Source organism: Passer montanus, unplaced genomic scaffold (assembly GCF_014805655.1).
Source record: "Passer montanus isolate IOZ18808 unplaced genomic scaffold, ASM1480565v1 scaffold82, whole genome shotgun sequence".
Classification (NCBI taxonomy): Eukaryota; Metazoa; Chordata; class Aves; order Passeriformes; family Passeridae; genus Passer; species Passer montanus.
This window is the reverse complement of record NW_024373479.1, coordinates 3,067,274-3,092,136: the sequence shown is the minus strand read 5'-3', so window position 1 is coordinate 3,092,136 and position 24,863 is coordinate 3,067,274. Positions and strand designations below refer to the sequence as shown.

Below are 24,863 nucleotides of genomic sequence, written 5' to 3'. Positions count from 1 at the left end.
GCCTGAGCCTCAGCCCAGCTGCTTGGCACCTCTGAGGGACTCTGAGGTCAGGAAAAGTGTTAAAGAAAAGGTTTCCATGCTTCTTGGTGCTCTCAAACTTGTATTGTCCCTACCTTGGAGGCAGGCACGGCGAAAGGAAGGGTCAGGTCTGGAGGCACAGGCTGTTCTGCCCAGGGGCAAACTGAGTCCCATCCAAATTACCTGGCCTTGACTCTGCTTGCCCTCATCTTGGCACGCTGCAGCTTGGGAAGTTTGGATGCACAAAATTTTTCCACATAAGCCTCTTGAGCCACGGTAAATATTTGGGACTCTGCTGCTCGGGCCTGCTGAAAGCAGCCACGGTTGTCTGCGAGCACAGACGTGGGGGCAGAGAGGAGCTTGTCCAGCTCCCACCATTGCAGGTGTTTGTGGTGTGGGATGAGGTTTACAAACATCTCTTTAAAGCTAGGGAAGGGGCAGAGCCGTGCAGCCAGTCAGGCTGTGATCAGAAGATGGTTGCTGATGGAAGATGTTTGGGATTTGTGTAGTATTTGTTGGCTCTGGCCTAGTCCTGTGTGCATTTCTGTTGTGAAATCCCTGCATATCTTCTTTTGATAGATATGTCTTCAGGAAAATAAAGAGGGGGGCAAAAGATTAATTATGAAGTATTCTCTCAGAATTCTCTCTCAAATTCTCTCAATTCTCTCAATACTCTGCCAGCTTACTCCATGCGGCCCCTGGGAATGTGCAGCATTAGTTACCTGAGCAGGGCTCAGAGGTCCTTCAATTGTGTCCTCCAAGAACAAGGTAGAACCTGAAAACCCCTCACAGACCCTGACATGCAGGGCATCATGGACCAGGATGGCCAGATGAGGCTCTGCATCACTCAGTGTCACAGATCATGGGCCCAGGGGTGACATCCTTTAAGAGGGGACATTGCCAGATGCATGTTCCCTCCCAGTGACTTATGAAGTCCCCAGAGGAACTGTTGTGCCTGGAGTCTCTCTTAGGATGTTGATATGTTGATAAGTCATGGTTCTGCTCCAGGAGTGCAGCCTAGATCATGTCACATTTAAACACTCTTCATGGCTTGTAAACATCTTCCTTCCCCTGAGCATATTCAAGGCTGTGCAGCCAAAGCTTCAAGGGCACTGTAGAGTTGAAACGAGAGATTTGGATGTAAAATTTCGGACCTGAAGCTGATAATCACAAGACTGATGCAATATCAGTGGGGCAGTGTTTGGTCATAGGCAGGTGGTGTAATTATATTTATAGCAGTTCAATAAATCAGGTAATGTTTGCATAGCTGGAGTCAGGGGTAAGCTCAGAATAGAAAGTCACACTTATATTAATATAAAGTAAAGCAAGAGCTCAGGAGTGCTTCAGAAATGGTTGGTCATGGAGGGCAGGGGATGTTAATACTATTTTTTACTAATCTGGCTTTCTTTCACTTTTTTTATCTCCTACCCAGGACCAGGAAGAAAATAAAGGAGCCACCAGCTGGCCAGAGTTCTACATCGATCAGCTGAATTCAATGGCTGCTGTGAGTATTCCCCCAGAGCCCTGGTGCCTCTGAGCCCCGAGTGGGGCAGCAGCAGGGTGGGGACAGTCTGCCAGCATTGTGTCTGAGAGGGTGGCAGTGTCACCTGTTAGACCAACAGGTACAGCTGCAAAATGGAGATGTTCCTGCAGCACCTGGGGCAGTCCGTGCAATCACAGAACCGTGCATGGGGTTGGGGTGGGAAGGCACCTTAAAGGACATCCAGTTCCAGCCCACTTCCACCAGACCAGGTTCCTCCAAGCCCCATGCAGCCTGGCCTTGAGCACTCCCAGGGATGGGGCAGAGGGATGAGCAGGGGCTGTGAGCCAGCAGGGAGTGTGCTGCTTCCCTCTGGGAAGGCAGGAACACCCAGTGCTGGCCATGGGCTGCTAGCCAGGCAGAGCCCTGAGCCTGAGCAGAGCTTGTGATCAAAGCCTGCCAGATGCCTGCAGGGTGGCTTTGATCTCCCTGACGTGCTGCTGAAGAGGAGCTGGGTTAAATGGAGGGGTCAGCACAGCTCCTCATATCTGCTGGGACCCTCTCTGCTTTGGATTAGCCTCAGCCAGGGCTGGCAGGGCTCATCCTGACACCTCTGGGGGCCCAGCACTGTTGGGTGGTGCAGGAATCACTCAGGGGCTGTGGGCTGTGCCTCATGCATGCCCAGGGAGAGGCAGCCCTGGCACAGGAGTCAAATCCCAGCCACCTCTGGGGGCCCAGCACTGTTGGGTGGTGCAGGAATCACTCAGGGAGCTGCTTTAGCTGTGGCTGTGCCTCATGCATGTCCAGGGAGAGGCAGCCCTGGTGCAGGAGTCAAATCCCAGCCCCAGCTGGAGAGCAAAATCCAGGGTGGGAGATGCATGCTGTACACACAGCCACTGTCCCCAGCTGAGATGCACAATCCAGTGGTGCAGTGGGAGACTTGGGGATGACAGGGTTGGCTGTTCACCATCCCCATGGCCTGCTCTGGATGGTCTCCAATAGCCTAATGTCTTTTTTGGATTTGTTTTTTTTTTTTGGTATATTGCTGTGTCCAAAACAGCCCCCAGGACTTAAGGTGAGGCCACACCAGTGCAGAGCAGAGCAGGAGTTGTGTGGGGGCTTGCAGACAGTAATGTGTTTTTTTGGTTTTTTTTTTTTTTTTTTTTTGTATATTGCGGTGCCCAAAACAGCCCCCAGGACTCAAGGTAAGGCCACACCAGTGCAGAGCAGAGCAGGAGTTGTGTGGGGGCTTGCAGACAGTGCCCTCATCCCTCTGTCCCCAGTCCAGGTTGTCTCCTTGCAGACCATGGAGTGGTTTTCCTCACTGCTCCTTTTCCCAAGTTCTGGGATTATTGCCATAAGGATTCCAGATTTCCAGGATGGGTTTAGGATCCCCGTGGCTTGGCACACTGGGTGGTGGGCACTGCCACTCCTTGGGCACACAGGGAGATTCCCCTTCTGACCTCTGGCTTCCTCCTTGCACAGAGAAAATCACTGATCGCCTTGGAAAAGGAAGATGAGGAGGAGAGAAATAAAACAATTGAAAGTTTGAAGACTGCACTGCGGACAAAACCAATGAGGCAATTCCCTTCCCTTTCCTGGCTTTACTGCTGTGGTTGTGGCTTTGGATTTGAGTTCTCTGGCAGAGCAGGGGGTTAAATAGGAATATAAATGGGAGCTGTACAGGGTGAGGGAGCGAGGACTCTAAGGCACTAACTGCCTTTTTTTTGTTTCACCAGCTGCTTTTTTTGTGTCACATTTTGTTCCTTTTTCTTGGTCCTTTTAGTGACCAAGAGCCACCAGGACCTCCCTGTTTATTCAGGCAAATCAGGCAACTTTTTTATTTTTCCAGATTTTCCTTTGTACTGAACAGAATGTAAAAATTCCTTGAAGATTGATTTTTTTTTTCCCAAGAAACAACAATTTTTATTGGTCAGCCAGGACTTTTATTTCAACTTCAACTCCTCTTGCACTTTCTAAGGGAATAAAGTCACATGAATCTTCAGGCTTTTATGAAGTGGAAAACAAGTTTTGATGGAAGGATAAATGGAGGCTGGGATGCTTTCTGAATGTCTGTAGCTTTTCCTACTTTTGTTTTCTCTGGAGTCTGCATGCACACTTTTGCAGCACTTAAGGTGCCTCAGGTTGACATCTTCTGATGGGAATATGTTCCATTAGGAAATGCATGACCTGTTTTGGTTATGGAAGAAACAAATTTACTATTGCTTGCAAATACCTTTCCCTCTTCCACCTGTGGCTGGTGGTAAGAAATTCCCAGGGTCCAGGGTGAGCAGCTGATTTCTGTGACACCTGGACCTTGTGGGTGCTGGCCCCTGCAATGAGCAGGGCTGGTGGTCAGCCATGAAACTTTACAAAATCCTTAAAAGTGGTGATTGAGTGTTTTTTGAGGGATGCAGCAGGCTCTGTTGAAAATTTTACCTGTTGGACCTACTTCTGCACTCAGGGAGGTGAACACCAACTTTCCTATTGACTTTGGCTGGAAGAAGAGCAAGCTTTGAAGCAGAGAAAGCAGTTTTCCACAAGCCTGCAATTACCCCTTTTGTTGCTGCCCATCAGCATGGCTTGTTTGGAATTAAAATCATCCCAGTGCTGGGATGTTCTTGGCTCGTTTGCTTTCCAGCCTGTGCCTTTTGCCAAAGCAGAGGACACCCAGCCTGGATGGCACTGGGCATGGGGGCCCTAAAATGCCTCAGCAGTGTGCAGTGTTGTGTCTGCCTGCTGCAGTGAGCCTGCCTGGGGCACTGCCCTGTGTTTGCTGCCTGCTTTCTGTTCAGTGGCATTGTGAGTCATTGTAAAAATCAGAAATCCCTTGAAATTGGGGAGCTGTGCCTGAGGGAGGAGAAGGGTGTGCATGGTGAGGCAGGAGAGGCAGCAGAAGGCAGAAAGGCTGACATTGAGGTGTCTGCAGCTGATGAGGAGGTGACTCCAGGGCTTGGGATATTATTCCAGTTCAAAACCGGTCTCAAGACTCGGTTTGGTATTTTTTGCATTGTGATTGCAAACTTCCAACCTCCATCCCAAGACTTGTGTTGATGATTGGGTTAGCTGGTTCTCTTTGAAATATCCTCACTCTGAAGAACCTTGTGCAGGTAGCACAGGTAACCAGGCACCAATTAAACTGATTTTTACAACCCCATCCCTGTGTCTGGGCCACAGGAGTCCTTCAGGCTCTCTGGTATCCATGAGGAAGTATACAGGAAGGTTCTAGGTGCACATCAACAGACTCTGTTTGAGGGTAAAAGGCAGACTTTCAGCATTTTGTTTTAAAGTGAAAACCCCCTTTTCTGGCAGGTTTGTGACCCGGTTCATCGACCTGGATGGCTTATCATGTATCCTCAACTTCCTCAAAAGCATGGACTATGAGACAGCAGAGTCTCGAATACATACCTCGCTCATTGGATGTATAAAAGCACTAATGAACAACTCCCTGGGCCGGGCCCATGTCCTGGCCCACCTGGAGAGCATTAATGTAATTGCTCAGAGTCTGAGCACAGAGAATATTAAGACAAAGGTGGCAGTGCTGGAAATCATGGGCGCCGTGTGCCTGGTTCCCGGGGGCCACAAGAAGGTACTGGAGGCCATGCTGCACTACCAGAAATATGCCAGTGAAAGGACTCGTTTTCAGGTAGGTGGGTGTAGTGGTTTTGGTTTGGTAATGTGAGATTTTTACTCATTTTGAGATTTTTTTTTTGGTTAATGTATTAAAGAGTATGGTGGGTTTGCTGTTGGTTAATTGTTAGTAACTTCTTGTTGTGAGATAGGAAAGGTAAAGCGGGTTTAAAAGGGTATCAAGAAAAATTTATGAGTGGTTTTGGTTTGGTAATGTGAGATTTTTACTCATTTTGAGATTTTTTTTGGTTAATGTGTTAAAGAGTATGGTGGGTTTGCTGTCGGTTAATTGTTAGTGTATTTACTTGTTGTGAGATAAGACTAGGAGAAAGGTAAAGCAGGTTGAAAAGTTTAAAAGGGTATAAAGAAAAATTTATTAATAGTAATTAAAAGGAAAAAAGGTAGTAGGAATTCAAATAAACTATTTAGAGCACTTGTCTTCACTCCACAACCTTTTCTTCTTATTGGTAATGTAAAGGGACAAAACCTAAAATTTCTTGTTAGTTTATTATTTCTAAAATAAGTTTTTTTCAGTTTACTTAGGGAGAGAAGGTTTTTTTTGTTAATGTTATGGAGATTTTTTTATAAGAGGGGAAAAAACCAATTCTTTTGTAGTTTCTAATTTCTTCACTGATAAGAAGCTGTTATCGTGAAGTCCCTCCTGTCTTCTACAAGCTTTCTTACAGTTTGTTGATGGGTTATGTTGATTTATGGGATGTTGTTTTAAAGATGAGTTGTTTAAAGGTAAAAATTTTCATTATTTATTTCTAAAATTATCTTCATCCTTGGGAACGAAAAGTTTTACATCACTTTCCTAGATTTCCTCCATTCCAAACCACAACAGTGGGTCTCTGCTCACTCCTCAGCCCTTGAAATTCAGCATTCCTATCCCTTTCTCCTCCTGAATGTCTAAGTGGCAGCTTGCAAATGTTTTGTTACGGCTGTTTGCAAGTTGAAAAATCCAGAATTACCCCAGAACTGTGTCTGATGGGATCTGCAGCTGAACAAGGAGGGAGGAAACAGTTATTTAAGGTGACACCCACAAAAAAAAAAAAGGCTTGTTTGTGCAGGGTCACTGGGATCAGAGCTCTGCAAGGCTGCAGCATTACCTGGATGGGCTGGTGCTGGCCCAAATGGGTGCTGGGGTGGCCAGCAGCTGACAGTGACAACATCACAAGGAGCTGTTCCTGCCCGTGTTCCCTGGCTGTTTGGGCAGCACTGGGGCTGCCACAGGGCACTGAAGTGACACCATGTGTTTGGCAGACGCTGATCAACGACTTGGACAAGAGCACGGGCCGGTACCGAGATGAAGTGAGCCTCAAGACAGCCATCATGTCCTTCATCAACGCCGTCCTGAGTCAGGGGGCAGGCGTGGTGAGCACCGGGGCTCTGGGACAGGGAGGCCCTGGGGTGTTTGTTTCACTGAACTGTCTGAGGATGTGCACCTTGCTGTGCTGAGCCCACAACTGTCCCTTGCAGGAAAGCCTGGATTTCAGACTCCACCTGAGGTATGAATTCCTCATGCTCGGCATCCAGCCCGTCATTGATAAACTAAGACAACATGAAAATTCAACCCTCGACCGGTGAGCAGTGACCCCCACACTTGTGATTTTTGTCTGCTGCCCTTGCTTCGGGTGTTGGCCTTTGGGGAAATCACATGGCTCTAGAGTCACACCGCTTACAGAAATTCCTTGCTGTCTCCAGAGAGGGAGAAAAAAAATTCCAACATGGTTTTGCTGCATTCTAATGTAGGGTTGAGTTGGGGAGGATGTGCTGTCCATCAGGAGTTCAGGGGATGCTGCCAGCCCTCATCCACCTCTTCTCATCCCAAAAGGCTCCTTGCACATCCTGTAGTGACTAGGAAGTCAGAGCTGTAGGTCCAGTTGGTCTTTCAAGCCCTCCCAGTGTCTGGTCCACTGACAAACCAGCTGCTTGTAATTCACTAATTGTCACACTTGTATCTGCTTTTAACAGGTTGTTCTGGTTTGATTTTTTTTTCTCTTTTCTTTCCTCAGGCACTTAGATTTCTTTGAAATGCTTAGAAATGAAGATGAATTGGAGTTTGCCAAAAGATTTGAGCTGGTGAGTACGAATGCTGCTGATACGGACACTGGCACTCAGTGTCACAGTTAGCTTTAAAAGAGTAGTCAAAGGGACAAAGAGTGGTCTTCTGGATAAAATGTGGAGCTTGGAAATCTTTCCTATTGCCCTTCTCTTTTGCAACATCTGTCCTAGAGCTTGCTTTAGCCCTTTTGTCCTTTGCCTGCCCAGCAGCTCTGTTTGCCCCTCGCAGGACAGTGGGGCCAGTTTGTCTGTCAGTTTTGGGGTGGGGGTGGCTCGTGGGGTGTAGAGCTGAGACTCAGGGAACAGGAGATGCTGTTGTGGGCGCAGTGGCCTGACCTTGCCTGGCTCCTGCCCACAGGTCCACATTGACACCAAAAGTGCAACTCAGATGTTCGAGCTGACGAGGAAGAGGCTGACGCACAGCGAGGCGTACCCGCACTTTATGTCCATCCTGCACCACTGTCTCCAGATGCCTTGTGAGTGCCAGCAAAGGCCAGAAAACCCATGGCAGCCCAGCCCTGCTGCCCAGCAGCCCCACAACCTCCCCTGTGCTCACGTCAGTCTCTCCCCTTCCTTCCCTGCAGATAAAAGAAGCGGCAACACTGTCCAGTACTGGCTGCTGCTCGACAGGATCGTGCAGCAGATTGTCATCCAGAGTGACAAAGGGCAGGACCCCGACGCCACTCCCCTGGAAAACTTCAACATTAAAAATGTTGTACGAATGTGAGTGCTCGAGGGTCGCTGTTCCTTACTGGTCACTGTCACACAGTGATGTTCCTGCTCCTCAGCTGGACACGGTACGAATGTGAGTGCTCGAGGGTCGCTGTTCCTTACTGGTCACTGTAAGGATGTTCCTACTCCTCAGCTGGACACCAGCCAGCATCCCTGGAGCTGTTGGCTTCCCAGGACTCACCCCACCTTAGAATGAAGCCCATCTTTTTTGTTAGACAGCACTTGCAAGTAATATTTGAGATTTAAGAGTTTTTGTGTGTTCCCTGATAAATTTTACATAACCCTGCTGAAGGGACTCAGCAGAGCTATTAGGTGTACCAGTTTGGTACCCTTAAATCCCACTTCCTCAGTCATGTTCCTTGCTGGTGATGGCCTCCTACTTGCTGTAGTAGGATTGTCTCATGTGCTACATCTCCTTTCTTTTTAGGTTAGTCAATGAAAATGAAGTGAAACAGTGGAAAGAGCAAGCAGAGAAAATGAGAAAAGGTGAGTGGTGGGGAATACACAGTGTCAACTCTAACCTTGGCTAAACAGTTACATACACATTTATTTATGTGTTTATTTATACATGTATCTGCAGGCTTTATTGAAGGGCTGAGATAGTATCATGCTATGGTGGCTGACATGGGAAATGGGCAAAGCAAATAATATTTTTTCATGGAGAGGCTCCAAATGGGGTATTGAGGCACAGCACAGGCTCCCTTTTGTCAGCTGCAGCTTCTCTGCAGGTCAGAGTGGGGTTTAGCCCCCTTTGGGCTGCTGTTGTCAAAAAAGGAGTGTTTGTCACCCAAAAGTGGTCTCCTGGGGCTGTTTCAGAGCACACAGAGCTGCAGCAGAAGCTGGAGAAGAAGGAGCGGGAGTGTGACGCCAAGGCCCAGGAGAAGGAGGAGATGATGCAGACGCTGAACAAGATGAAGGAGAAGCTGGAGAAGGAGTCCAGCGAGCACAAGCAGGTCAAGCAGCAAGTGGCAGATCTCACAGCACAGCTCCACGAGATGAGCAGGGTGAGACCTCAAACCTGCTCCTGCTGTGGGCCCAGACCCTAACTCCCTGCACGTGCTGTGGGGTGATTTCAGGAGGCTGAGCTGCATGGTGGGACTGAGAAAGAGGCTTGCTGGAAGAGGCACAGTGTCTGTCCCTAGTGATGGGGTGATTTTGCCTCTCAGCTGCACTGAGCCTCAGTCAGGAGTGCTGAAGTCTTTGAATGCTTCCTTTGTTTCCTGAAATTTAACCAAATTAATTAAAAGTCAGCATGGGGGTGTTTCTTAGGTGGTGTCCCCCAGCTCCATATGACCATCCCCATTCCTCTTTCTCTCCCAGAGGGCGATCTGTGCTGCCAGTCCTGGAGGACCTCCCATGCCACCAGGAGCACCTGGTGGCCCTTCACCTTCTCCAACTCCCGGCTCTCTTCTTCCCCCTCCACCACCCCCACCACTCCCAGGGGTATGTCCCCCACCGCCTCCCCCACCACCTCCTCCAGGTGGTCCCCCACCTCCCCCTGGCCCCTCACCCCTGGGTGGGCTGATGCCTCCCCTTGGACCACCCCCGGGCATGGCCTTCAAGAAGAAGAGCATCCCTCAGCCGACCAACGCCCTCAAGTCTTTCAACTGGTCCAAGCTTCCAGAGGTGAGCTGGGCAATAATTTGGGCAGTGAGACTGGAGGTGCTGGATGGTGATGTAAGGGCAGTGGGTGGGGACCCCAGCCTGCAATGCTCCCATTGTCTTGCAGAACAAGCTGGCAGGCACTGTGTGGACCAACATAGATGACACAAAAGTGTTCAAAATCCTGGACCTTGAAGACCTGGAAAGGACATTCTCAGCCTACCAAAGACAGCAGGTAACAGTTGGGCCAGGGTGGGCACACCTGGGCAAGGTGCCACCATGGTGGGATCACCTGGTTTCACTTGTGGTCCCAAAACACATCTCCCATCATTATTTCATACTAAAGCCATGTTTGCCAGATCAACTTCATCTGCTTTGTCCTCTCATCCATGTGCTAGAGCCTTGGTGATGAGGCAGCCATTCATGGCTCACTGTGCCTGACCTGCTCTGCCCACACACCTGAACATGTGCACCCTGAAGATGGATCACCAAAAAAAAACCACACATACACAAAAAAAAAAAAAGAGAGATAGGGAATGTTATGAAAATCCAAAAAAAACACACATACACACAAAAAAAAAAAAAAAAAGAGATAGGGAATGTTATGAAAAGAACCCCCAGATGTGGCCACAGTTGGGTAATATTTTTGGATTGCTCTTAACAGCAACTTCTCCATGTGTCTGTATTGGGTGGAAAATTTCTATCCCTCTCTGGCCAAGAAGGACTAAGTTTTGCCCACATCTACCATGGGTGGATCTCTTCTTTTATTTTTGTAGTGAGCCAAGAGCAAAATGTGAGCTTTGAACAAATATTCCAAACCAAAATAATGTCATTGCAGGCAGAAGTCTGCACTTTTTAATCTCATGCTCAAGCACTGTAGCCCCAGTTTGGAAGGCATCAAAGCACATGAAGAAAATTAGACACTTCTTTTACCCCAGGCAGGGTGAAAATGGGCAAAAGCAATGAGTGTTTCAAGAAGGCAGGAGAAAAAGCAAGGAGAGAGGCTGAAAAAGGATGTTCACCTGCTGAACAGCTGGCTGTATTCCTGAAAGGAGAGAGCAGCTTGTCTCCTTCGTGCCAGGCTCAGTCAGAAGGATGGTGCCAGGAAGGAATGGACCAGACCCATAAGCTCATTAGGCAGTGTGAAAGTTTAATCTGTTCCAGAGGCTAATGAGGGAAAGATCAGGGTGGATTAGAGCAGGGTAAATATCAAGAGTAACCCACCAGAAGTACGTGCTGCCTGCCCCAGTGTTTTGGGAATAGGTGACCACAGCAATGTCTCTTTCTCCTGGCATTTTTTGAGCTTGACTCATGCCTACTGGAGGGCATGTCTGAGGACAGGGAATGGAAATGGAAGAGGAGCAAGAATAGAAACCTGAGTGTCAGCAGGACGGTTTGCCCTCGGGCTTGCCTGCCCCAGCCCATGAGTCACCTGGTGTGATGCGGATTATTGCCAGGCAGGAATTTAAAAATAATTTGGCTTGGCTGAGGTCCTGCTGGGTGAAGTGGCTGGTTAGGTTTGGGGCCAGGAGGAACAGGGAGATGGTGCAAGGAGAGCTGTGACATGATCTTACACCCCAGATGGGATGAGGACCAGAAGGGAGCTGAATGGAGGAGCCAGGGGCTGCCTGGGACTGGCAGGAGATGCTCTGAGAGCTTGTGAAAGGCAGATGGGAACGACAAGGCAAAATCCCACCTGTGAGATGCTGCTGGGGCTGGAGCTGCCCTTGGGGACGTGATGCACGAGTTCCTTGTGGTTCATTTTGTGTGAGTGGAGCCATGGGACACATCTCCCTGGGCCTGAGGGATGTGGCTGTCTAGCTGGAAGTCCCCAGGGTGCTCCCAGCATTAGTCCCAGGATGGACAGGGGGTGCATGGCTCTGCAGCCAGCAGCAGTGCAGGCACCAGTGTGTGGGGTTAGATGTTTCCATGAGACCAGGAGAAGTGGAAGTGTTCCAGGCTGGATGGGGCTCTGAGCAGCCTGGTTGAGTGGAATGTTCCCTGCCCATGGCAGGGGGGTTGGACTAGAGGGTCTTTAAAGTCCCTTCAGCCCAAGCCATTCTGTGGTTCTGTAACACATGCAAACCACGGGGCTCTGTGTACATGGTGGGGGGCTGGGGGAGTGAACAGCCTGTCCCTGAGGCACAATGAACTAATAATGGTTTCATAACTCACAGCATTTTCAAGCTCCAGCAAAACTTGGTTTCTGTCACGAAGAAGCGAGGGAGGAGCAGGGTTCTTCCTCCCTGTTCCCTGTCTTGGGCCACTTGCTCAGTGGTCATGCCTCTCACTTGTCCTGAGTCACATTATCCACAGGGCATGGGGCATCAGGGGCTGCCTGTCTGTCCGTGCCCCCAAACAAAGCAGGGCTCTGAAAATGCACGGTCAGGGGGTGCATCCCTGTGGCCAGTGCCCCAGCAGGACTTGAGCACAGCAGGCAGAGGTGTGTGCAGTGCACAGAGCTCTCTGACCCCCCCAGGGTGGCTGCTGTGGGGCTGCCTTTGCTGGGATTTGTCTGGTTTTGTTGCCAGAGCGCCTGGGAATCCCTAAGTGCTGCACAGACCCGAGGCTTAACCATGTACTTAATTTTAAGCATCTCTTTAAATGTTTTTCCCACATCACAGGCTGGGATGTAAATGCAGGCTATTAAGTGAGCTCTGCAGCTTTTGGGAAGGGCCCTTTCCATGTGGGGAGGACAGGAACCCTCTGGGCTTCCTGGGGCTCAGCCTGGGAGCATCCCTGCCTCACAAGGCATGAAGTTCTTAGGAGAGCCTGTAGCCTCCCAGCTGAGGCTCTGCAGATGTCCCTGTCCCCAGAGAAAGTCTCAGCCCTGCAGCTGTACAGAATACCAGCATTTACAGAAAAGCCAACCGGAGATTTTGGCTGTGGCATGAGAACTGGCAGCAGCTGTGTAAGGGTGTGCCTGTAGTGATGGAGAAAGGCAAGTCCAGGACCATCAGGGCTTAAACTACACAAGGGTTTGTGCCTCTGTCAGGATGTCTTGAGAGTCTTCATGGGGGTAGAGGCTGGGAGTGATGTTGACAAGTAGCAGTGACACAGCCAGGCCAGTTCTGGCAGGTCCTGCAGCGGTGAGTGATGTAAAAGAGTCAGGGCCAAGTGGAAAAAATCAGTGTTGTTGAACCAGGGGCTTAGCAGTGAGCTGGGAAAGAATTCATCTCCCAAAAAAGGATGAAGGAAGTAAAGCCTCCAGCTCCTCCATGCAAGGAAGAGTGACCTGCATAGGGGCCAGGGACAGCAGGGCTGGGAATTGTTTGTGGGGATGGCGACAGCACGTTTAAAGCTGCTCCTCCTTACACCATCCTGCAGAAGAGGCTGGATCACAGTTCCTGTGAGGGAGAGGGGCAGGGACAAGGCTGGTTTGAGGCAGAGAGGGAGGGGTTTTTAGTGAACCTTTTCTCTCCCTTAATGCATGAGGAGCCCTCCCTCTCCTGGAGCAGGGCACTGCAAAGAAAGCCACCATGTCCTCCCTCTCCAGCAGCCTGGAGCAAGTCTGAGCATTGTGGGGCAGGTCTGAGGGTTGAAATGGAAGGAAAAGCTCCTAATTAGGGACCAGTTAAATGAAGATTAAGGTACCCATTGCAGGTTTTGGGTGTGCATTGTGCCTGTCCCACAAAGGAGACTGCTGGGTAGAGATTGATTAGTGAAACACTGATCCTTAGCCTTAACTGAACCAGAGACTTTTAGCCACAAGACTCTTGATCAGCAGAGCTCAGCCAGGGGGATGGGGAGGGAAAACTCCTGTGTGTGTGTGCACATGTGTGTGGTGTTGGCTTTATTACACCTGCTTCCATTCTGCTGGGGAGAGCCCAGCAGGACAGCCAGGTCTGGGGAGGGGCATGCTGCTGGTGGGCATTGGGCTGGCACTTGGCCAGGCTGCCAAGCCTTGGAGAAGCAGGGAGGAGGAGGAGGAGGATGAGAACTCGAGGGGAAGAGTGTTGCTGTGGCAAATGGTGAAGTTTTGCTGCGGCCAGATTTGCTGTGGGATGCGCCTCTCGTTATTTCCACTTACAAGCCCTGTTTTTCCTGGCAGCCACATTGGCATTTCAGTCCCTCAGATGTGCAAGAACCAGCAATTTTCCTCCAGGCACGGCAGGCTGAGCAGTGCTGTGCCTTTGGGCAGTAGCAGGGCTTGGCCAGCATCCTCCCACCTCATCCCATGTCCCCTCCTCACCCCTGTGCACAATGTCCTGTTCATGGAGCCTCCTCTTCCATCAGCTCTCCCCTTCTGCACATCCCATAACCCACATTTTCACCTGCATCCCCCCTGTTTCGGCACTGGCACCCCCAAGTGCCTCCCCATGCTGCCAACCCCCCCCCATATTGCACGTTTCCCTTCTCTGTGCCTCAGTTCCCCCTGGTTTTGCTGAGATCACTGAACTGCATGTGTTTTTACTGCCTTTTTCCATGCTTCTGCTATGGCTGTAGGACTTCTTTGTGAATGGTAGCTCCAGACAGGTAAGTGAGCACCTGCAGGAGTGTGATGTGGGCAGGGTGAGCGTGGGGCTGGGGACAAGGACATGGGGCTGCTTCTGAGGGGGGTTAATGTGTGACAAACAGGGTTGAATCAGAGAGGTGCAAAGATCACCAGGAGGAGCAGCTTGAAAGTTGATGCTGGGGAGGCTGGTAAGGCAGAACCCACCCTCTCTGCTGTCTGGCCTGAGGTGAAAGCCAATATCTGAGTCCAGGAGTTGGATTTTTAACTCCAGCTGAACACAGAGAAGCTCCTACCCCTGAGCAGTTTTTGTTTTCAAAAGATGGAAATAAACCCATGGGTTGAAGCTCTCTGCTTGGTCAGAGCTGGCAAGGCACATGAGAGGGGCAGCTGGTGCTGGGTGACTTGGGGCTCATTTTCCATCACCTGCCTCTTTTTCCACCTCTCATATCTGCATGTTTTCTTTGTTGAAACAAGAAAATTAGTTAAAAAAGGTAATTTCAGTGCTCACTCTCAGCCCTTGCAGTGGCCATGTGCCAGTTCTCCTACCTCGTGGGTGTTCAGTGTGGATCTGTAACGTTCAGGACCTTGCAGCTCCAGATTGTGTTCCTTCCAGAAGGATTGAATAGCCAGCTTTTAATTGATTAACCTTACTAAAATATGCAATATGGTAAATGAAAACCTGGGGCAACATGAACTCCTCGGGCAGCCCTACAAAGCTGCTGTTACATAGATCTGCCCATTTGCCCACAACCACAGTATTGTTACTCATCTGAAGGTAACATGTTTAAGCCACTTAGGAGATATAGGTGCTTATTCCACACCAATTCCTGCTTTCAAATCCCTTCTTTTGGGAGGATTTCACTGAAAAAGCTGCTGGTTGCTTTTGCAAGTCTGATAGCATGTGTTGGTTAGCTGGCTGGGAAGGACTGATGCATGAAGGGTGATCACAGATGTTTGGAGCAGGGGTGAGGAACAAGAGCGATGCAGAGTGTGTGCAGCAGCCCATAATGAAATCCTCCATGCGAGGGTTTAATGAAGTATCACAAGTATGTATGCTGAGAAAGCCAGCCTTTATTTATTCAGCAGTGCCCGTGTGTTTGCAGATTTTTAAATCTTCCCTGTCTGAGAAAATATTTACATTTCTAACCAGAGGCTTCAAAGCCAGCTCTGGTTTATGAAATGACTTACTGTGTTTCGGTTACAGGCGAGGGGTTTCACCCATAACCTGTGGTGACACTCCTCATTAATGGGGGCCCACTGTGTATCACACTGCTGTGTGCTGAGAGTACTGAATGTCCTTGCTGCTCCATGGCTCTTCTCCAGGCTTTTCTTCTTCTTATTTTCTCGTAGAAGGAAGATGCCATCGATGACACGTTGAGTTCCCGGCACAAAGTCAAGGAGCTTTCTGTCATAGACGGCCGGAGAGCTCAGAATTGCAACATCCTCCTCTCCAGGTATGGTTAATGCCTTGTTGCCCTCTGGGGAGTGGGGGGATGCTTAATACCCTGCCCTGAGTGTGCTACTCACCCCTGGAGCAGGAGGTTGATGACAGGAGCCAGTGCAGCAGGAGAGGCAGTGACACCTGAACCCAGCTATAGCCTTACACCCTCAGGGTGGGGTGGCCTGGAGGGGGGCAGTGCCATTAAGTGGGTACATGGCAATTTGGTGTCCCTGGAAAGCCCCCTCGGGGCTGGGATACCCAGTGAGCTTTCACAGGAGGTGGAAGGGGGTTGATTTCACTTCTTATCTTTCTCAGCCTGGGTTTTGTTTGCTCTTTGCTGGTGGTTGAAGAGGGCCTGTCTGGGCTGGGGAAGTGCTGGGTGTCAGCAGGGTTCAGGGAGCAGCAGTAATTTGGCCAGGACCTTGCTGCTCACATTTGAATTTTGGGAAAGGGATCTTGCCCTCTTACAGGTGCCCTGCTGGTCTGACAGCCTCCCTCATACTCCTCACCAGGCAGGCTCAGCACTGCTACCAGCAATTTAATCTGATCTCCAAATGGCTGCCAAAATTACAAAAATTATTTTGGCAAGATAAACTACACCAGTAAGACTGAATTTCCTGAGAAAAGGGAAACCAGGTTGTGGTGGTCTGAAAGGATGAGCGGTCAGTGTAGCTGCTTGTAAAAAAAACAGCCAAAAACCAGCAGAAAATGCCACTTGTTTCTGACTCACACAGCAAAAAATAAATCCACCATCAGTAAAATTTAAAAATATTCACTCTGCTGTCTGGAGGCACAGAAGCTTCTGTGCCACCCAGGACTGGCCAGGATGTAGCAGCATGGCTGGCAGGTTGGGTTTGCAGCAGAATTCAGTATTTTCCCAGACTGTGGGTTCTGTCTGGTTCTTCCAAGTGGAGATGGGCAGCCCAGCTGATTTCCTTCCCTAGAAAGCTTGGAGAGGCTGATGTCTGCAAAAAAACACAACCATCTGGGTGGGTAACTCAGCCCCTGGTGCTTTTCTCAGAGGTGGCTGGCAGCCTGTGGGCAGTGAGAGTGCCACAGCATTTGGGGGTAAAACTGCCCTGGTTTTGGCTGACTCTGCTCTGGGCTGCTTCTGGGGATTTTTTGTGCTTCCTAGCAGTCCAAATAAAAAAAGGATGATGATGAAAGCAGAGTTTAAAGCAGCAGGCAAATGAGTATGTCTGTGGCAGGCAGCTATTAGCAAGTAAAACGATGGGATTTGGGGCACTGGCTGAGCTGCTCCTGGCATACGTAGGCTGAGCATGGAGTGGGTTTAGGTGTGATTCAGCCAGAGGTTTAAGTGTATATTTGGAAGTTAAGCACACAAATAGGTCCTTCAGTGGGAAGGGGAGAGACCCAAGCACTCAACTTCAAAGGTATCTTGCACATCCTACTGAGTGAAGGTCTCAATTTCATCTCACCAGCAAGCCTTTCTCTTCCAAGAAAGCAATGGCTGGAAATGAATTGCCAGGAACTAATCCCACAAAAAAGGCAGGATGGATGTTGCTGCCTGCCTGCCTTTCCCTGTGGGCCAGTTCCTAGGGGAGAAGCAGGATCAGACTTGCCCTGCAAGGTGGTCCTCAGGCCTCTGTATGGCTTTTCCCAGGCCCATCCTCATGCAGGGATGAGTGGCTTTGAAGCTGCAGTGACTTGTCCCAGGTGCTGCTTTGGAAGTGCTTTGGAGCTCATCCCATGGTACTCCCCAGACCACAATTGAGCTTCTCTCCCCAAAATCCCTTTGGGTGATTTGATGTCAAGTGTATCAGAGGTGGTGTAGGGATAAAGCCCAAGCATCCTTTTAGTATTCTCAGGTCCAGGTCCTGCATCTCCAGCAGACTCTGTGTGTCACTGGGCAAACCATTTTACAGCTGCCCATCCCAAAGCTGGGCAGAGCAGTGGGTCCCTGGTCCCAGGTGTTCCAAAGGGACCGGTCTGGCAGCTGATCTGCTGTCCCACCTGGCTTGCATGGCCACCACGGGGCTGAGCAGACTTTCACATGTGAAAGGACCTGCAGGCTTGGCCCCTGGATTAGCCCAGACATTTGTGAGCTCACCAGGCATTGTCTGGCTCACAGCGTGGAAAGATTGCAGCCAGTGAGATACTTTATCTCTCTCTGTAGATTTATTTTTTTGCCTGTTTCCCTTGCTTTGGGAGAAATTACTGCGCAGTGAGATCACTGGATTTTCCTCCAGCTTGTAATGCAGCACAAGAATATTTTTAACACTTGCTTTTTCCTTCTGTATTTTGGAGAAAGCTTTGCTGATGTCAGTGCCTCACCGTGTCTCCCTCTGTGAACCCACCACGTCCTTGCTTTTGCTCCCTGTGTATGGGTGTGTATTTTTAGTCCTGCTTTCTGCCAGATGCAAATCCACCCCTCTCTCCATCGTTTTCCGGCTGTGCTGGCAGTGAATGCCTCGTTTGATTCCTCTCTCCCAGCAAGTCAAGGCGACATGAGGGTTTTTTTTCCCCCTCAAATGAATGTGTCTTTTCAGGGAGGGCGCGTCCCTTTCCCGGCGGAATTTGTTTTTCCCCTTCACACTTATTCCATCCTCCACGGGGTGTGACAAAAGCCACGCCGAGCAGCCCGGGCTGGCGAGCTGTCACCTCACATCGCCGGGCTGCTGCCTCTAAATCCCTGTGACAGCAAGTCCTGTGACCCCGTTCCTCTCAGACGGCTCGCGTTCGACAGCTGCTGCCAACAATGATAATTATTGTGGTTATAGATAAGCTTCTAGCTTTCACTGGCCCCTTTCCCATCAAATTGTCTGAGAAGCTGTTTTCTTCTGGCGCCCCGCGCTTGCTCTCTGCTGATGCAGGGGCAGGCTCTTGTTCTTGGCGCTGGCTTGGGATGATTCCTGAGAAAAGTTGGGTTTTTTTTTTCCAACCTCTTTCTTTTTAAATGCATTTTTATTGTTGACTGTGCTTTCAGTGAGTAAGGGCTTTCAAAAGTCACCCTCATCTTCCCCCACCCTCCTGGAGATGATCGTGGTACTTTTCTGTGCTTTAGGTGTTTGCTGTGGATGAGGAGTAGCTGCCTGCCCCACCCTCTTCTCCCAGGAACATTTTTGCCTGCCAGGGATCCCCAAATACCCAGATCTAGCCAATGTCTGCTTTTCATCAGGATGGACTGCAGTGTTGGTGGTCTGAGCATTCCTGTTCCTGCTTGGGTGTAAAAGGAGTTCTCATATCCCACCTCTGATCCTGTCCCATCCTGGCCACTGCCATTGTAAGGGACAGGTAGGGTGACCCCAGGATGTGACTGCTTGTTACTGGAGGCAGCAGAGGGGATGTTTTTTAAGGATTCTGGATTTTTTCCTTGCATGATGACCTCAGCAATTGTCTTGGCTGCTGCTCAGTGCAATCTTTGAGCTTCCTCCCCTGGCTGAGGTAGATTTTAATTCACTCCGTAATTAACAGATTCTCTCTAGGGTTCTCTCTTGAGGAGGAGGTCAGAGAGGACTGAGTGCAGGATGAGAAACATGGACTCATAAGGAATGAAGATTTACTTACCATGTCTGTGAGATGCACCTGTCTCAATAAAGCTAATCCTTCACTTCCAGTCTTGAGCAAAATATTCCAAGCTAAACCAAGCCCTGGCTACCCTGGCCTTAGAGACCAGAACCCTTCCTGTATCAGCTTTAGCTTCCAAAAACCAACTCCACAGTCTCAGTCTGCTCCCTGAAGAGATGTGGGGGTGAAAAACACCCTCCTTGTTTAATTACTCAGGGTGATCAAGTCAGCTCCCGATCTTCTTTTTGATCTGCTGATCAGGTTGACTTCCAAGGTCTCACATCCTGCTGTAGGGTGTGTTTCTGGTTTCAGCTCATTCCTTTGAGCCACATCCAGTGTTTCAGCATCATTTGGCAGCACTGATCACTGATACTGGGGCCATGGGGTTCCTCAAACAGGTCTTTTCAATTCTGTGGTTTTTCCCTGCATGCAAGTACAGGGAATTACATTTTTTAAGCTGGATCTGTTGCAATGGCTTTAACCATGACTGCACGCCAGGAGAGAGAGACGATGTGAATGGAGTTTCAGGAGTTTCTGGGCTTCCCCTTTATTTAATTTAGTTTATTATTTTATAGACCACAATGCAAAGAATAAAAAAAATACGTGTGGTTTTGCAATCAAAGTCCTTGCAGGGAGCAGTTCCTTGCAGTCAAATTAAAGTGTAATTAATGGCTGCTGTAGCCCAGGAGGAGCCAAGGGCGTCTTTCCATCTCTCTTGTTGCCTCAGCTCAGTGTGGGCTGCTGGCAGAAAGATCCCTGCCAGGAAAGCCCAGCCTGGTGGTGCTCACTGTGACACAGTGGTCTGTGGTTTTGGAAATCATCAATTTGAGGCTGCATCTTCAATTCCTGTTAAGTGAAGTAGAGGAAGAAAAAGGTGGAGGAGAGGCTGGTTTCTAGCATCTTACACTTCCAAGAGCATTGAATCCCCACCCCTCCAAAGAAAACCAAACTGATGGGTTTCCTGGGATGCTGAACATCCACTTGTCCAAACTTTATATTTCTTTCTAATTTTTTCCTAGAGGAAGACTCCAGCCTGAGGTGATGTGCAAAAGTGAGAGAGACAGTGTTTGAATCCAAGAACAGCAGTGGAAATTTGCCAGATCTTCCTTAAGGGTTGTGGCAGCGGGTTCAGGAGCAGTGCTGAGCTGCACTCCTGAGCCTGGGCTGGGCTCTGTTCCCAGTGGGAATGTAAACTCACTGGCCCTGTGGCCTTTGGGGGTGCTGGAACTGCAGGAGCAGCATTGCTATGGGCAAGAGTTACATCTGAAAGTTGGATATCTAATGTACTGCTTGCAATCCTTACATGAAGTACTGTTAAACAGGGAAATAGGGAATGGCAGCTGCAGTGTGGGGAGAGGGAATTGGTTTGGGGGGATTTGACCCCCTGTTTGCAGCAGGGCCAGGGCTGCTCTGTGCTGTGCTGAGCCTTGGCAGAGCACGGCCCTACCACATTTCTCACACATCCTCCTTCATAACGTGCTGGATAGAGCTGTTTGTGATGCTGCTGCTGCCTGGGGGTTCAGCTGTTCATGTTACACACGCGTGTAAAGAAACTCTCCTGAGCCTCCCCTGAGTGCTGGGTTGGGAATAACTCCTTTCCCTCCACCTCCCAGGCTGAAACTCTCGAATGATGAGATCAAACGAGCGATTTTGACGATGGACGAGCAGGAGGACCTCCCAAAAGACATGCTGGAACAGGTGGGCAACGTGTGTCATGCTCCTTTGTGGCTGCCTCATGCTGAGACAATGCTGTGCAAAGTGCTTGGGACCAAAAGTGCAGCTTTGAGTGTGCTGGGCTCCAAATTATTTACCAGCCCAGGTGGGCTGGAGCAGCAGGAAAGCAGCTTGGTTGTGGCTCAGTGCTGGGAGCAGCATGGCCCCCATGTGCCACTCCTGTACCTGGGTCTGCCCTGGGACCCTGAGGTGGGGCCATTTTGCCTTTTTGTGGCTGCAGCTTGAAGTTTGTGCTCAGCAGTGGTTTATTTTTGAAAGCTTTGACAGTGGTTTTGCAGTCCTCAAAAGGGGAGTCCCATTTTCACCCCCTCTTTGTCCTTTTGGAAAGGCATATTATTCACCTGTCCTTAAAGCTGAGCTGGTAATTGCACTTTGAGCAGAGATGTGGGAGGATTCATTTCACAAAATTTCCATCTGCTAATAAGTAGAGTTGCAGCAAATGGGAGTCCCTGACTGACATCTCCTCTGGCAGAGCTGATGTTGAAACCTCCTTGGAGCAGACTTAATTCATTTGTTGTAAAAGCTGAGTGATGGCAGGGCAGAGGCAGGAGACACTGATGTGATGGAGTAATGTGAGGAAGGTCACAGGGACAGCAATAACACTTATTTCACAGGTGCCTTGGGGTCACTGTCTGTACGTGGTGAAAACATGTTAGACTCAAGGAAATAAATCACTCTTTAGCTCCTGAAAAACTGTGCATGGATCTCATGCCCACTGCTGTGCTTTTTCCTGTTCAGCTCCTGAAGTTTGTTCCTGAAAAGGGAGACATTGACCTGCTGGAGGAGCACAAGCACGAGCTGGACCGCATGGCCAAGGCTGACCGCTTCCTCTTCGAAATGAGCAGGTTGGTGCCTCAGGGGACACATTTTGGCCACTGCCTGCATGGGCTGGTCAGGAGGTGGCTGTTTCATGGAGCCTGCTTGGGAAATAAGCCCTTCTTACTGTTTTTCACATCAAGAAACGAGTGGGCCAAGCAGACAGGAGGGCAAGCAAGGTGCTCCAGATGATGAGGATCATTTGTGATGCTCTGGTCCTAAAATCAGGGTTGTGCTCCCATACAAGCAGCAGCTGGACAGAGCAGGGGAGAGGGATGGTGAGATGGATTTTGTGGTGGTTCTGGGTTGATGGTTGGACTAGATAATCCTGAAGGTCTCTTCTGACCTTGATGATTCTGAGATTCTGTGATCTAACCTGGTCAGGTGGAAGGTGTCCCTTCAGGACAAAGGGGTTGCAACTAAATGATCTTTCATTCCCTTCCAAACCATCCTATGATTCATTGTGGTTGGTGGGATTCATTCATGGCCCAGGTGGGAAGTGCTGTTAGAATCATAACACAATGCTCCTTTTCCTTTCATCCTGTTCAATATTCAAGCCTGATGTATGTACATTTTGCCCTGCTGTGTAGATGAGTCCCACTTCTCACCTCAGGACTGACTCATCTCCAGGGCTCCTGAGACTGTGTGGGATTGAAAGGAAATGTCATTTCTTCCTGCTCCTGGTAGCAATCATTTAAGACTTAAGAGTCTTCAGGGATGAATAACCTTATCTATTGTATGCACATCCTCTTGATGTGCTGGGTTGAAATCTTATTTGAAGCTCCTTATTTGAATTGCACTGAGCATTGAGCTCTTTGAATTTCTTAGCTGAACTTCAAGTCAGTCACTTGTTGGCAAGGTCAGCGAGATTGGAGATTCACTGGGAGATCAAAAATAGAAATGCTCCTGTCCTCCCTGAGCAATGCACTGATGAGCACCACGGTGATGGGCTGTGTGCTCGCTGAGTGTCAGAGGCAGGCAGGATGGAGCTGTGGAGCTCAGACCTGAGCCCTTGGGGCTCAGTGATGCTCAGAATTAGCTTTCCTGTCACAGGTCACCTTTCTTCTTCACAGGCTCTCACCCAAGTGTTGCTGCCATGCCTTCATCCTTCGGAAAGGACAATGTGCTGATGCAAATGTTTTCCTTGATTTCCAGCATGGCTTTTTAATTTTGCCTTGTGGTCTGTAACCGAGTGTGATGTCTTTGTCACCTCTGATTAGTACAGCAGTGTAGCTCATGGCTCTGTGTGTGAGCATGTCTCCTGTGGGTCCTTGATCCTAGTGACTCAAATCAGACTGCCATGTGCATACAAGTGAGATCTTGGTTAGCATAAACACAACTGACATGAGCCCAGGAAAGGGGCTTTCCAGCCCAGTCCATCAATCTGATGATCAGAAGGTTCAGTTTCATTAGTTCTGGTCATAGGTGAGCCTCTCTCCAGCTGCAGCTCATCACAAAGCCATAGGGAGCCCAGACCTCATCAGCACCTTTGCTTAGGAGTGGTTGTGAAAGAACTGTTTGTTCATATTAATGGGGTGTAAAGATCCACTTGTTGAACCTGCTGAGTTAAGGGGATAGGCTTAAGCATGTGCTTAAGAACCCGCGGGGATCCACCCCAGGACAGCTGTAGCTTCAGTTGTCATTTTTTCCCATCCCAGCACAGTTTCAGGGAGAAAAGGGGTCATTATTTTTTAATCACCCTGGCTCAAGCGTGCTTTGTGAGCACAGCTGTGAGCAGTGGAGCAACAGAGCTCTGCCTGGAGCAAGCAAAGCTCAGCCTGCTCCTCCTCTTTGTTTTCCAGGATAAACCATTATCAGCAAAGGCTGCAGTCCCTCTACTTCAAGAAGAAGTTTGCAGAGAGAGTTGCAGAGGTCAAACCCAAAGTGGAAGGCAAGTGACCTGCTAAGGGACTTTGTGCCAGCACAGGGATCACTCCCAGGAAGAGCATCCTCTGTGCCAGGATGAGCCTGGAGTGGGAAGGGAAGGGAAGGGAAGGGAAGGGAAGGGAAGGGAAGGGGTTGGTGGTCACTCTTTGGGGGTACTGAAGAGGTTGCTGGTGGGCTGTTGTGGCAAGGGGTAATGTCCCACCCCTCTCTGCTTTCAGCCATCCGTGCTGGCTCCAAGGCAGTGCTGCAGAGCAGCAGTCTCCAGCAGCTCCTGGAGGTGGTCCTGGCCTTTGGGAACTATATGAACAAGGGCCAGAGGGGCAACGCCTTTGGGTTTAAGATCTCCAGCCTCAACAAGATTGCAGACACCAAGTCCAGCATTGACAAGTGAGCAGCCCCTTACCCTTGGTAGCATGCACAGGCCCCAGGGGTGTTGGGAAAATGCACTAGCATTACCTCTGGGACATGGGTAGGTGGGAGCAGTCCCCTCCTCCTGCTGCCTACTTTGGCACACCCAGTGATGTGAGTGTGCATTTTTTTGAGCAGGACAGCTTTCAAGGGAAGCCAAGCTGCAGATCAGCACAGTGATTGATAGGGCCTTTCCTTCCTGGGCTGGCTAAACTGCAGCCAAGGCTGATTAGGATGATCATCTTCCAAATGCTTTTTAACCCTTTTGGAGATCCCAAGAGCCACAGGAAGGATTTCCAGGGGCTTTTCTCCACAGGAACTCCCTCTGCCACTTTCCCATGCTGATGCAGCCATTGCCTGGTTTTCTCTGCCCTGCTGAGCTCTGTTCACAGAACAAGAGGAGCTGGGTCAGGTCTCAAACCTGCCTGGTCTCATCCATCAGTAAAGACAGTGGAGGACAGGAGCAGTGATGCTCAAGTCACCTCCCCTGGGTTCCTCCTGTGGAGAACTCTTCCTTGCAGGGACCAGGCTGCTCTGCCCTGTAGCAGTGCATGGGACAGACCCCATGTCCCCAGACAGGCATCAGGCAGCATCCTTGCAGGAATCCTCAAATAGGTCATTACTGTGGTTTTACCAGGGGTTTTGACTGAACAATGAGCTCCCCAAGATGCTGCCACACTGACCTCTCTGCTCCTCTCTCCTAGGAACATCACCCTGCTGCACTATCTCATCACTGTCGTGGAAAAGAAATATCCCAAAGTCCTCAGCCTGCACGAGGAGCTGCGAGACATCCCACAGGCAGCCAAAGTCAAGTAAGCAGAGGTTGAGGTGGCACTTAGGCAGCCCTGGGAGCACCTCTCCCCTCATTTCAGCCTGCTTGTCCATGTCACTCACCCCAGCTCAGCCTCCTGGCCAGATCCTGGCTGCTGGGCTGTATCCCATGCCATGGCCACGCTGGCCTAGAGCATCCCAGGACTCAGAAGCAAACATCACCTGGCAGCTTTAAATCACAGCCCTTGCAGTGAAGGCTCTAAACTTCTGAGCTTGGGGGAGGAGAGCTGCCTGGA

The 24,863-nt window shown here is 49.8% G+C and overlaps 1 protein-coding gene across 2 annotated transcripts in view; it reads left to right on the top strand.

Annotated features, from left to right (window-relative positions):
- Positions 1-24,863, top strand: part of DAAM1 (dishevelled associated activator of morphogenesis 1) — a 92,487-nt gene that overhangs the window by 59,519 nt on the left and 8,105 nt on the right. The window contains exons 5-23 of one of the 2 annotated variants that reach the window (XM_039733041.1): positions 1,451-1,522; positions 2,984-3,078; positions 4,811-5,144; positions 6,392-6,502; positions 6,608-6,711; positions 7,144-7,210; positions 7,551-7,668; positions 7,777-7,915; positions 8,352-8,410; positions 8,741-8,928; positions 9,245-9,550; positions 9,654-9,761; positions 13,973-14,002; positions 15,333-15,436; positions 20,565-20,649; positions 21,424-21,530; positions 23,304-23,392; positions 23,607-23,775; positions 24,501-24,608. In XM_039733041.1, coding sequence (XP_039588975.1) covers positions 1,451-1,522; positions 2,984-3,078; positions 4,811-5,144; positions 6,392-6,502; positions 6,608-6,711; positions 7,144-7,210; positions 7,551-7,668; positions 7,777-7,915; positions 8,352-8,410; positions 8,741-8,928; positions 9,245-9,550; positions 9,654-9,761; positions 13,973-14,002; positions 15,333-15,436; positions 20,565-20,649; positions 21,424-21,530; positions 23,304-23,392; positions 23,607-23,775; positions 24,501-24,608 — 2,393 coding nt within the window. The remainder of the gene's footprint in view (positions 1-1,450; positions 1,523-2,983; positions 3,079-4,810; positions 5,145-6,391; positions 6,503-6,607; positions 6,712-7,143; positions 7,211-7,550; positions 7,669-7,776; positions 7,916-8,351; positions 8,411-8,740; positions 8,929-9,244; positions 9,551-9,653; positions 9,762-13,972; positions 14,003-15,332; positions 15,437-20,564; positions 20,650-21,423; positions 21,531-23,303; positions 23,393-23,606; positions 23,776-24,500; positions 24,609-24,863) is intronic. The other variant, XM_039733042.1, reaches the window with a different exon arrangement.